Below are 13,083 nucleotides of genomic sequence, written 5' to 3'. Positions count from 1 at the left end.
AATGATAATCTTGTAAAATAAAATGTTTTAGCAGTATATAGTTGAAATTGACATTTTTTTTTAAATGTCAGAACTAATGTGTATTTTTTTTGGAAAATTAGGTTGCGGCAAGTTATGAGAAAGTCAAAATGTTGAAATCATTGAATTACAACAAAAACTCCAGAAATGTAAAAAAAAAGACAGCTGTAATTTGATGAGAATTAAAGTCAACTTATTTACTAAAAAGTATCCTAACAAGTAGCGGTTTTACAAGAATAATAATATATTAACAATTAATAATATTATAATAATTATTATAATATAAATAATAATTGATAAAAAATAATATCTTGTAAAATAAAATGTTTTAGCAGTATATAGTTGAAATAGATTTTTTTTTTAAGGTCAGAACTAATTTGTATTTTGTTGGAAAATTAGGTTGTGGAAAGTTATGAGAAAGTCAAAATGTTGAAATCATTGAATTAAAACAAAAACTCCAGAAATGTTAAAAAAAATGTAATTTGATGAGAATTAAAGTCAACTTATTTACTAAAAAGTATCCTAACAAGTAGCGGTTTTACAAGAATAATATATTAATATAATAATTATAATATAAATAATAATAAAAATAATAATCTTGTAAAATAAAATGTTTTAGCAGTATATAGTTGAAATCAACATTTTTTTTTAAATGTCAGAATTAATTTGTATTTTGGAGGGGAAAATGAGGTTGCGGAAAGTTATGAGAAAGTCAAAATGTTGAAATCATTGAATTACAACCAAAACTCCAGAAATGTAAAAAAAATGTAATTTGATGAGAATTAAAGTCAACTTATAATAGCGGTTTTACAAGAATAATATATTAATAATAATATTATAATAAGAATAATTATAATTTATATCATATATAATTTATATAATAATATAATTATTATAAATATATTTAATTATTAATAATTATTATAATATAAATATAAATAATATTAATAATGATAATAATCTTGTAAAATAAAATGTTTTAGCATTATATAGTTGCAATATAAAATAAAAAAATATATAGCCAAAATAACATGTACAAAGATTGTCAAATTTAAAGTAGTTGGAAAATTAAAAAGAGCAAAAAAAAGAAACACTAATATAGGCATATATTGGCATAGCAGACAAAAATTCCTTTCATCTGGAAAGTTTGGACCCCCCTGAGTTGTCTAGTGATGTTTTAAACTCTTATTGGTCATTGAAAGCAACGTTTGCGGCGGTTATGCTGAAATCAAAATGATAAAATGGAAATAAACCATTAAACGTTGAAATTCAGGCACCGCGACGGGGATGAAAATACATGGAATGATGACGTGACCAGGATCCTACGCAAACAACGGAGCCACAAATGATTCTTATATTCTTTTAGTAGATTCCCATGTACAAATCAGGCACTCTGAGCTGACAATGCATCATTTTCTTATATAAGGACATTTACAAAAAAAAAAAAAAGGTACGCCCTGAAAAAACAGCATCATCCATATTTGAATATCAAAATGCACTCAGGAGGACGTTGAGGTTTGCTTATTGATCAGCTCCACTTTTTTGTTTTTTTTTAAACATAAATCCACAACACAAAACATTTCTTTCAGTTCATTGTTCATCCTGCCTGGCTCAATAAAACATTTACAGAAATGCAGGAGCCCACTAAAATAGCAATCACCACTAGAGATCACAAAAAAAAAAAAACAAAAAAGAGCGTAATTATGATGCACTGGAGCAAATCAGAGCGTCAAATGTTGGGACTGGGCGTGATGTCACGGCGCTCCCTGAGAGGGGCGTGGTTTAACCTTGAGGAGGCGGAGGAGTAAAAAGGCGAAGGGGGGGCGGCAGCAAAGTGGGCGCTCTGCATTGAGGTGAGCCGCACCGCTGCGCTGGTGGGCGCGTCACACCCCAGCCAGGTCCTGACACAAAGCTCTACGTGTGCGCGTCATGTGTGTGTGTGTGTGTGTGTACTTATTGCAGGTCAGGTCAGTAGAAGCAGACCGTGTGAAGGAAAGGTCTGTTGCTCTTGTCCTCAAACTCTTGCAGCAGCTCATCTATTTCATTCTCCATGTCGTCCGTGTGTTGGATCTGCACAATACAAAATTTAAAAAACAGCGTCATTGTTAGGTTCAGAATTTTTTAAATAATTACTTCAGATTATAAAAATATCCAAATAAAAACATAATGATGGTAAATTCAGCAGTAATTTTACAATAAAGTAAAAATATGAAGAGAAAAAAATAGTTATTTTTTGTTGTAAGAACCCTGCAATTTTACAAGAATTAAAAAAATGTAAATATTAAAGAAAAATGCTTTTTTTTTAGATTTAGTTGGGGAAAAGTCATAAAAATATTCATACTACAACAAAAATACCATTTACAAACATTAAAAAAAAAAGAATAATTATTTCTATTGGGCTCCAGCACCCCCTCCCTTCAGATTCTAAAAATATCCAAATACATAATAAAAATATAATAGTAAATTCAGCAGTAATTTTACAATAAAGTAGAAATATGAAGAGAAAAAAATAGTTTTTTTGTTGCAAGAACCCTGCAATTTTACAAGAATTAAAAAAAATGTAAATATTAAAGAAAAATGCATTTTTTTAAAGATTTAGTTGGGGAAAAGTTATAAAAAATATTTATATTATAACAAAAATACCATTTACAAACATTAAGAAAAAAAAAAGAATAATTATTTCTATTGGGCTCCAGCACCCCCTCCCTTCAGATTCTAAAAATATCCAAAAACATAATAAAAATATAATAGTAAATTCAGCAGTAATTTTACAATAAAGTAAAAATATGAAGAGAAAAAAAATAGTTATTTTTTTGTTGTAAGAACCCTGCACTTTTACAAGAATTTAAAAAAATGTAAATATTAAAGAAAAATGCTTTTTGTAAAAGATTTAGTTGGGGAAAAGTTATAAAAATATACTATAACAAAAATACCATTTACAAAAAAATGAATAATTATTTCCATTGGGCTCCAGCACCCCCCCCCCCCTTCAGATTCTAAAAATATCCAAATACATAATAAAAATATAATAGTAAATTCAGCAGTAATTTTACAATAAAGTAAAAATATGAAGAGAAAAAAATAGTTATTTTTTGTTGTAAGAACCCTGCAATTTTACAAGAATTAAGAAAATGTAAATATTAAAGAAAAATGCATTTTTTTAAAGATTTAGTTGGGAAAAGTTATAAAAATATTCATACTACAACAAAAATACCATTTACAAACATTAAAAAAAAAGAATAATTATTTCTATTGGGCTCCAGCACCCCCCCTTCAGATTCTAAAAATATCCAAATACATAATAAAAATATAATAGTAAATTCAGCAGTAATTTTACAATAAAGTAAAAATATGAAAAGAAAAAAATAGTAATTGTTTTGTAAGAACACTGCAATTTTACAAGAATTAAAAAAAATGTAAATATTAAAGAAAAATGCATTTTTTAAAAGATTTAGTTGGGGAAAAGTTATAAAAATATTTATACTATAACAAAAATACCATTTACAAACATTAAGAAAAAAAATGAATAATTATTTCTATTGGGCTCCAGCACCCCCCCTTCAGATTCTAAAAATATCCAAATACATAATAAAAATATAATAGTAAATTCAGCAGTAATTTTACAATGAAGTAAAAATATGAAGAGAAAAAAAAGTTCTTTTTTGTTGTAAGAAGCCTGCAATTTTACAAGAATTAAAAAAAAATAATATTAAAGAAAAATGCATTTTTTTTAAGATAAGTTGGGGAAAAGTTATAAAAAATATTTATACTATAACAAAAATACCATTTACAAACATTGAGGAAAGAAAAATAATAATTATTTCTATTGGGCTCCAGCACCCCCCCTTCAGATTCTAAAAATATCCAAATACATAATAAAAATATTATAGTAAATTCAGCAGTAATTTTACAATAAAGTAAAAATATGAAGAGAAAAAAAGTTATTTTTATGTTGTAAGAACCCTGCAATTTTACAAGAATTAAAAAAAATGTAAATATTAAAGAAAAATGCATTTTTTTAAAGATTTAGTTGGGGAAAAGTTATAAAAAATATTTATATTATAACAAAAATACCATTTACAAACATTAAGAAAAAAAAAAGAATAATTATTTCTATTGGGCTCCAGCACCCCCTCCCTTCAGATTCTAAAAATATCCAAAAACATAATAAAAATATTATAGTAAATTCAGCAGTAATTTTACAATAAAGTAAAAATATGAAGAGAAAAAAAGTTATTTTTATGTTGTAAGAACCCTGCAATTTTACAAGAATTAAAAAAAATGTAAATATTAAAGAAAAATGCATTTTTTTAAAGATTTAGTTGGGGAAAAGTTATAAAAATATTTATACTATAACAAAATACCATTTACAAACATTAAGAAAAAAAAGAATAATTATTTCTATTGGGCTCCAGCACCCCCCCTTCAGATTCTAAAAATATCCAAATACATAATAAAAATATAATGGTAAAATCAGCAGTAATTTTACAATAAAGTAAAAATATGAAGAGAAAAAAAAAGTTCTTTTTTGTTGTAAGAACCCTGCAATTTTACAAGAATTAAAAAAATGTAAATATTAAAGAAAAATGCATTTTTTTAAAGATTTGGCTGGGGAAAAGTTATAAAAATATTCATACTATAACAAAAATACCATTTACAAACATTAAGAAAAAAAATGAATAATTATTTCTATTGGGCTCCAGCACCCCCCCCCCCTTCAGATTCTAAAAATATCCAAATACATAATAAAAATATAATAGTAAATTCAGCAGTAATTTTACAATAAAGTAAAAATATGAAGAGAAAAAAAGTTATTTTTATGTTGTAAGAACCCTACAATTTTACAAGAATAAAAAAAATGTAAATATTAAAGAAAAATGCATTTTTTAAAAGATTTAGTTGGGGAAAAGTTATAAAAAATATTTATATTATAACAAAAATACCATTTACAAACATTAAGAAAAAAAAAGAATAATTATTTCTATTGGGCTCCAGCACCCCCTCCCTTCAGATTCTAAAAATATCCAAAAACATAATAAAAATATAATAGTAAATTCAGCAGTAATTTTACAATAAAGTAAAAATATGAAGACAAAAAATAGTTATTTTTTGTTGTAAGAACCCTGCAATTTTACAAGAATTAAAAAAATGTAAATATTAAAGAAAAATGCATTTTTTTTAAGATTTAGTTGGGGAAAAGTTATAAAAATATTTATACTATAACAAAAATGCCATTTACAAACATTAAGAAAAAAAATGAATAATTATTTCTATTGGGCTCCAGCACCCCCCCCTTCAGATTCTAAAAATATCCAAATACATAATTAAAATATAATAGTAAATTCAGCAGTAATTTTACAATAAAGTAAAAATATGAAGAGAAAAAATAGTTATTTTTATGTTGTAAGAACCCTGCAATTTTACAAGAATTAAAAAAAATTAATATTAAAGAAAAATGCATTTTTTAAAAATAAGATTTAGTTGGGGAAAAGTTACTAAAATATTTATATTATAACAAAAATACCATTTACAAACATTAAGAAAAAAAATGAATAATTATTTCTATTGGGCTCCAGCACCCCCCCCCCTTCAGATTCTAAAAATATCCAAATACATAATAAAAATATAATAGTAAATTCAGCAGTAATTTTACCATAAAGTAAAAATATGAAGAGAAAAAAATAGTTATTTTTATGTTGTAAGAACCCTGCAATTTTACAAGAATTAAAAAAATGTAAATATTAAAGAAAAATGCATTTTTTTAAAGATTTAGTTGGGGAAAAGTTATAAAAAATATTTATACTATAACAAAAATACCATTTACAAACATTAAGAAAAATAATGAATAATTATTTCTATTGGGCTCCCCCCCCCCTTAAGATTCTAAAAATATCCAAATACATAATAAAAATATAATAGTAAATTCAGCAGTAATTTTACAATAAAGTAAAAATATGAAAAGAAAAAAATAGTAATTTTTTTGTAAGAACACTGCAATTTTACAAGAATTAAAAAAATATAAATATTAAAGAAAAATGCATTTTTTTAAAGATTTAGTTGGGGAAAAGTTATACAAATATTTATACTATAACAAAAATACCATTTACAAACATTAAGAAAAAAATGCATAATTATTTCTATTGGGCTCCAGCACCCCCTCCCCTTCAGATTCTAAAAATATCCAAATACATAATACAAATATAATAGTAAATTCAGCAGTAATTTTACAATAAAGTAAAAATATGAAGAAAAAAAAGTTATTTTTATGTTGTACGAACCCTGCAATTTTACAAGAATTAAAAAAAATTAAATATTAAAGAAAATGCATTTTTTTAAAGATTTAGTTGGGGAAAAGTTATAAAAATATTTATACTATAACAAAAATACCATTTACAAACATTAAGAAAAAAAAAAGAATAATTATTTCTACTGGGCTCCAGCACCCCCCTTCAGATTCTAAAAATATCCAAATACATAATAAAAATATAATAGTAAAATCAGCAGTAATTTTACAATAAAGTAAAAATATGAAGACAAAAAATAGTTATTTTTATGTTGTAAGAACCCTGCAATATTACAAGATTTTTTTTAAAATTAAATATTAAAGAAAAATGCTTTTTTAAGATTTAGTTGGGGAAAAATTATAAAAAATATTCATATTACAACAAAAATACAATTTACAAACATTAAGAAAAAAAAATATTTCTATTGGGCTCCAGCACCCCCCCCCCATGACCGTATTATTGAGGATAAGCGGTAGAAAATGAATGATTCTATTAATAATATCAAAGCGGTCCTTGCATCCCAGCAGTTTTCAGTGAAAAAGTTTGGACGCCCCAGTTTTAGACACTCAGCATTCCATTTACCGCTTTGGAGCGCCATATTAACCGAACGCCATATTAGATACACCTGCACCAGCCTTACGCCAAGACCATAACGCTCAGGTTTGATTGACACCGACAAAAATGTCTTAATTTAACAATATGTTTATTAAAGATGAAAATGTCACAAATGGATTATCTGTAATGTATATTACTAACAAAACACTTTCACTGGCGGCCGTGTAGCAGTGGTTACTCACGTAGAAAAAATGGTGTCATGGCGTGGGTCCTTAACGGTGAAAATGCGCCCCCTAATAAATACATATTTTGGAAGTGTCTAAATGTCAACAAATGACCGCCATCGCCGCCATTAAGCAAAATCCTGATTGTCAAATCATTAGAAACCTTTGAGGATGCCCGCTAGCACGTCTTCCCAAGCATTTGGAGCGGCAGCCACAGGGGGCGCCACAAATGCATTTCCGGTCACATGATCTGGGCCTTTTCTACTGCAATTGATGAAATGAAAAATTGTCATTGTGTGTCATTGTTGTAAATTGTGATCGTTTCATGCGGCCACTTGGATTGCTTGATGGTGCGGGTGTACCTAATGAAAAGTACAGGCGGCGGAGACCTGTGCGGTGCGGGGCGCTGCGTCTAGCTGACACTCACACATTGACACAGCTCACAGATGAGGAAGGCGCCCAGCGTCGCTTCCTCGTGGTTGTCCTGAATGTCTACGTTGATGACGTGTACGGGTTGAAGGGTCTCCTGCTCCCTTGAGTTGAGATCTGGCGAGTGGGGGAGGGGGGGGGGGGGGGAAAGAAAAGACAGTGAGCCACAAGGACACACGCACACACAAAAACGACACAGGAAGGCCTCGCTCACCCTCCAGCACTTGGTCATAGACGCGCTCCTCGCAGGTGATGACCAGGTCAAACTTCTCCTTGCACTTCTGGAAGCGCTCCGGGTTGGACTTGATTCGCTTGTTGCGGTCAAGCATGTGTAGGATTCCATTCTGTGTGTATCTGTGGAGGGCGGGTGGTGTCAAGGAACATGTGAAGGTGGTACAGCAATGCCAAGCCACACCGGGAATGTACCAGTGCACCATGTTTTGTGTTCCATGTTTGGATGCTTGGGCCTTAAATGACAGCAGACGCAGCTCTGCAGGCAGCGTGAAGTGAGCTGCAGCACCCTCTAGTGGTAGCCCTCGGGAACATGCAATAGTAGAGGATGAATGAGCAAAGTCCATTGACAAAAAAGGTACAAATTAAGTGTATTTTTAGAACTATTAAGTCAATTCTAGGTTGCATCCTCAATGTTACTGCTATTCTATGTGGACTATTAAGGCTTTCAAAATTTGGGGATGAAGTAGTTTTTGCATTAAAAGCCATCTCTGTGGTGAAACCACAAATTTAGACAATTAATATTTAATTTCTAGTGTACTTTGGAGAATTATACAGTAGACACTTTAGAAGGTACATGCATTTTTGTCTCAAATTCAATTAATAGATTTAATTTCTAGTGTACTTTGGGGAATTATACAGTAGACACTTTAGAAGGTACATGCATTTTTGTCTCAAAATTCATAAATCATAATAATTAATGTATTGGAGCATGCATATATACCCAATGTTGCATCCGATTAGTATTTTGAAGTATGCATACAAAGTATGTAGCTTCTTTGTAATTGTTACGTGTGAAAAATGCTAATTCTCATTGTCTATGATAGAAATGGACAAAGTTTAAACATTAAAAATATTAAAATCACCCATGTGCAACCACACACATTTCTATTTTAAATCTTATTTCCTACACATGCATTATGACATGCAATTTGATATATTTTTCTTGATTAATGGCAAAAAATAACTACGCTTTTACCTTCTCTCATTAAATACCTTAAGCAAACTCATTAGCACCTGGCAACATGTTCCCGTTAGCTCCATTTTGTTGCCTGTTTTAATGACTATCACACTTAGATTGCTGTCAGAAACCGAATAGATTGGACTCTCGGTCACTCCTTTCTGAAACATCGCCATTATTTTAATTGTCTGCCATTTACTTCAACACAACTAGCATTTTGAAACATGTCATTAAATACCCCAAAAATAAATAGGATCCTGGCATGGCATTTACCCATCAGCATCCACCTTGCTTGTGTCCATACATGTTAATTACCCACAAAAAGATGCATGTATATGTTTATACTTATCCAGCTTGTGTCAGTGTGTGTGTGTGTGTGTGTGTGTGAGATGGGGATACAGTTCCTTGTCCTTGCGGACCAAGTCGTTGTACATCTGTTCATATGTTGTTTTGAAGTCGTACACATTCGGCTTGTCTGGGGCGGGTCCAGGAAGCTTCACATGAGTGCCAGTCCCAAATGAGCGCACGTCAAATCCACGTTTACTGCAAGAGAGGAATAAGCACAAGTGTGGAAATTAGTTACCATTTCTCCAAAGAGTTTACAAGTAACAGAGATAGCAAAACTGTCAAATTTAAACATCTTGTCTCCAATACTAATATATAGATAAAATAATTACATCTTGATTTTATTTCAGCTGCCTGTCACTGCAATCCTATTGAGACGCCTACAAACAAAAGTAGATTAAAAAAACTACACTAGACTACAAAGTGTTAAAATGGGAGTGACCACAGGGGGCAGCATTGTGTTGTTACGTCATGAAATGCCGCCAGCCTGCAGTTACCTCCTTCCGGAACTTTTCCACCTAGGGGGAGCGCTAACAAAATGGCTGCTAATAAAAAAATAAAAACAATTTGCCCGGCTATTTAACCCGTCTCAATTGAGAATGAAAGTGTGTAGGTATTTTGCGCTTTCAAAATGAAAAGCTTCTGAAATGAGAGCTCAACAGCCGGCGTGACACTGCACTCAAAGAAGAGTCCATTGTTGGGACTGCGGAGGCCCGGCAAGTCTGCCATGTCGGCGACTGGTAACCAACGCAACTCAATAAAAGGCACATTTTCGTTCTTGTCGTCGTCGTCGTTTGGTCGTCTTCTTTTCCCCGGCTGGCCCCTCTTTACCTGAGGATATTGTGCGCTTCCATACTGCGGTTCTGGTTGCTCGAGCACACAACCGCTACTCGCAGCGGGTGGCTCGGCATTGCGACTCTCCGGCTGAAAGTAAACTACTCGAACGGTTGGAAACCACTCGGAGTCGTTTGTTTGTTTCCCCTGTCAGAAAAAAATAGAAACAAAATCACCCCCTATGTTACACTAAACGGTCAAGCGCTTCGAGTACTGTTCGAGTGATTTCTCTCCTCCTTTGAAAAGCAGGAAGTTAAAATGGCGGAAGCTCGTGCTGAGAAAAGTACTTATCATCGTGACGTCAGAGGTGGGTGGAGTCACGTGGTGAAATGCCTATGCGACGTCAGCCATACATTTGCAATACAAGTATCGCGTTAAAGAGTTAAAGATTAAATACACATGGTATGGGCCTAAAATTATTTTTAAGTACTTTATTATTTTTGAAAACTTTATATGTAATGGTGTGAAATGTTTTTTTTTCCAAATTTCCTGATTTATTTATTTTTTTGTGTTGTTTTGTACGTATCAAGTTGAACACACGGCCACGCTCTCGTGCGCACAGAAAGCATCAGAACAGAAATAATCTGAGGATACTTTATTGTCTGACAGAAGGACACAAAGGTATTGTAGTTCACGGTGTTTGGTACAGTATTTAAAGATTGTATTGCCCTTCACAAAGTGGTACATTAGTCACATGGACGTCTGTGATTGGCTGGAGTGTCTTTACATCGAGGGTACAATTAATGTGGACACTTAGAGGGCTAGCACACTGAGCAAACATCAGCTAATGGGGATGTACTCCAAAGCATTTTGTTAATTCTATTGCTGTATAATGCTGCCGGCATAGAAACGAACACACTCCTTTACGGACGACGCTTGAATGCAACACAGATGGAGTGGAAATGATAGTGTTAGCTAGATTCTTTGGGGCAAATGCCTTGAAAGACATCCTCAAAAGGAGGAGAAATGTGATAAAAACCATAGAGCAGGGGTGAGGAATGCACTTTGACACGTTTTGTACTTTTAAAGAAGCTAAAAGTCAATCAAATGTAGGTCAATATGTACTAAGCTATCTTAGCTTCAACTTATAGCTGAAACAAATACTTATTAGCATGATAATCCAACATCATATAATCATAAAATTATATTAATAAAAATTGAGCCACGCCCGCTGTCCTGGCTGCTCAGTACAATATGGCTCATAATAAAAAAAATACAAAAATAAAAATAATAGCTGCTGAAAAATGATCTTAGACAAAACAAATAGTTATTAGCATGATAATCCAACATCATATAATCATAAAATTATATTAATAAAAATTGAGCCACGCCCTCTGTCCTGGCTGCTCAGTACAATATGGCTCATAATAAAAAAATATACAAAAATAAAAATAATAGCTGCTGAAAAATGATCTTAGATGAAACAAATAGTTATTAGCATGATAATGCAACATCATGTAATCATAAAATCATATGAATAAAAATTGAGCCACGCCCTCTGTCCTGGCTGCTCAGTACAATATGGCTCATAATAAAAAAAATATACAAAAAGAAAAATAATAGCTGCTGAAAATAATCTTAAAATTAGCATCATAACGTGTTGTTTGTGAACTTGCAACACCTTTCTGTGCGTGTGAGTGACAAGGAAGAAAAGCTTGTCAATTAAAGTGAAGCTAGCCGAACAAAATATGTTAGCTTTATAGGTGACTTATTAGTGTAATATCCACAAATACATCTAATTAATAATAGATTATATTTGGAAAATATATCAAGGGACAATAAGAAGGAGCTCCAGGCCAAAAATGACCCAAGGCCGCACTTTGGACACCCCTGCAGTAGCTGATGCGGTTATAAGTGGACAATGGTGGTACGGCATGGACGGCCGGTGGCGGCGGTGCAGATGTTTGAGGTGACCCTCAGTGTCGCGAGTGCGTGCGGTAGGAGTATCGGTGCTGCGTGGAGGGGCTCATGATGTTCTCGGTGATGTACGCCACCAGCAAGCAGATGATGACCAACATCACGCAAATGGCGCCCCCGACCGTTGTCATAGCGATGACGATATCCTGCATCCCGGACGGCGGCAGTACGAACTCCACGCAGTCCCCGCGATCGACTCTCCGAGCCTGCGCCCTCAGGCAGATGCGGTAGGGGATGTTCTCGTGCAGCTCGCTCAACAGGAAGTCCCTGCACCCGGCGCCCAGATGGACCCCGGCGCACTCAAATTGGGTGTAGCTGCCATTCCACCAGCAGCTCAACTCGTAGCCTCCACGTCGGTGGCGGCGCCCGGCGAAAAGACTAGATGGCGTTTGACCGCGTGACAACCCGTCTTGGCTCCACTGTAGCAGCACGCTGCCGTTGAGGAGGATGTTCGCCGCAAGGCTCCCTGAAGACACGGCTGACCTGCAGTCTGCCTTATGACACTTATAACCCGGGAGCGTATGTCGAAAACAGAGGGGACCGCCGATGCCGCCCTCCATCACCTGGTAGGCGCACAGCGGCGGCGACTGTTCTGACATCACAGTGGACTCGTCGCTTGGGCTGCTGTTGAAGAAACTGGACATTGTGCTGCTGTTGCCATGGCGCCACGTGCCCCGCATCCCAGAATCCTCCCCGCCGGAGCTGCTGCCGTGAGTCCTATCCTGCGATGTGCAGAGCAGGAGCGCCGCCGCCAAGGCGAGCACCGACGGCCGCTGCAGCCGGCTGCTCATACTGCCCTCCACTTTATAGCGTGATGGCGGCCATGAATACCATCAGCTTCAGCATGCTTGGAGGAGGAGGAGGAGGAGGACGAGGAGGAGGAGACAAGCGCGTCCACAAGCCACACTTTGAAAAAAAGCGACACAATCAATCATTTTAAAACACATCTAACGCGAAATCGTCACTTACTTCCTCGGTAACGGCGCCAGTGTGGCGTCTGCCGTCGTCTTCCTGTCGGGCTTGACGTAAGAGCTTTGATATCCCACGTGGGCGTGCGTGCGTGCGCACGAGAGGGCTCGCGCCGCACTGTGCTCGCGTGCAAATTGTTGTGCTTGATAAACATTCAGCGTAAGGTGAGTCACCGGCTCACACAAGCACGAGAGGTGGGCGGATCGAGCCAAATAACGATAACTGCCGATACCATGGCTATATAGTTCAGTTCTTTTTGTGTCTATTTTCAGATATATCTGTTTTTGATGTTTTGTACAAACGTATGGTTATATTT

General features: G+C 34.1%; 2 protein-coding genes across 2 annotated transcripts; both read right to left on the bottom strand.

Annotated features, from left to right (window-relative positions):
- Nucleotides 1-1,364: 1,364 nt before the first annotated feature.
- On the bottom strand, nt 1,365-10,161 carry ssu72 (SSU72 homolog, RNA polymerase II CTD phosphatase). The gene is made up of 5 exons (XM_058054849.1): nt 9,879-10,161; nt 9,102-9,245; nt 7,725-7,864; nt 7,509-7,627; nt 1,365-2,088 (listed from the first exon to the last, which is right to left on the bottom strand). The coding sequence occupies exons 1-5, from the start codon at nt 9,956-9,958 to the stop codon at nt 1,987-1,989; spliced, it is 585 nt and encodes a 194-aa protein (XP_057910832.1). The 5' UTR covers nt 9,959-10,161; the 3' UTR covers nt 1,365-1,986.
- A 300-nt stretch (nt 10,162-10,461) lies between these two features.
- On the bottom strand, nt 10,462-12,877 carry fndc10 (fibronectin type III domain containing 10). Its single transcript, XM_058055041.1, has 2 exons — nt 12,768-12,877; nt 10,462-12,704 (listed from the first exon to the last, which is right to left on the bottom strand). The coding sequence occupies exon 2, from the start codon at nt 12,587-12,589 to the stop codon at nt 11,798-11,800; it is 792 nt and encodes a 263-aa protein (XP_057911024.1). The 5' UTR covers nt 12,590-12,704; nt 12,768-12,877; the 3' UTR covers nt 10,462-11,797.
- Nucleotides 12,878-13,083: the final 206 nt, after the last annotated feature.

The sequence above is a fragment of the Doryrhamphus excisus genome, chromosome 18 (assembly GCF_030265055.1).
Source record: "Doryrhamphus excisus isolate RoL2022-K1 chromosome 18, RoL_Dexc_1.0, whole genome shotgun sequence".
Classification (NCBI taxonomy): domain Eukaryota; kingdom Metazoa; phylum Chordata; class Actinopteri; order Syngnathiformes; family Syngnathidae; genus Doryrhamphus; species Doryrhamphus excisus.
The sequence above is the reverse complement of the archived record's forward strand: the minus strand, read 5'-3'. Positions and strand labels throughout refer to the sequence as shown.

Bases quoted from the DNA above. Each gene is read 5' to 3' on its own strand.
- ssu72 (XM_058054849.1), bottom strand. From the start codon at position 9,958: ATGCCGAGCCACCCGCTGCGAGTAGCGGTTGTGTGCTCGAGCAACCAG. The intron at 9,246-9,878 runs GTAAAGAGGGGC...CCTCTCTTGCAG, and splicing joins GAAGCGCACAATATCCTCAG to TAAACGTGGATTTGACGTGC. The intron at 7,865-9,101 runs GTATCCCCATCT...CGCCCTCCACAG, and splicing joins GTCCGCAAGGACAAGGAACT to ATACACACAGAATGGAATCC.
- fndc10 (XM_058055041.1), bottom strand. From the start codon at position 12,589: ATGAGCAGCCGGCTGCAGCGGCCGTCGGTGCTCGCCTTGGCGGCGGCG.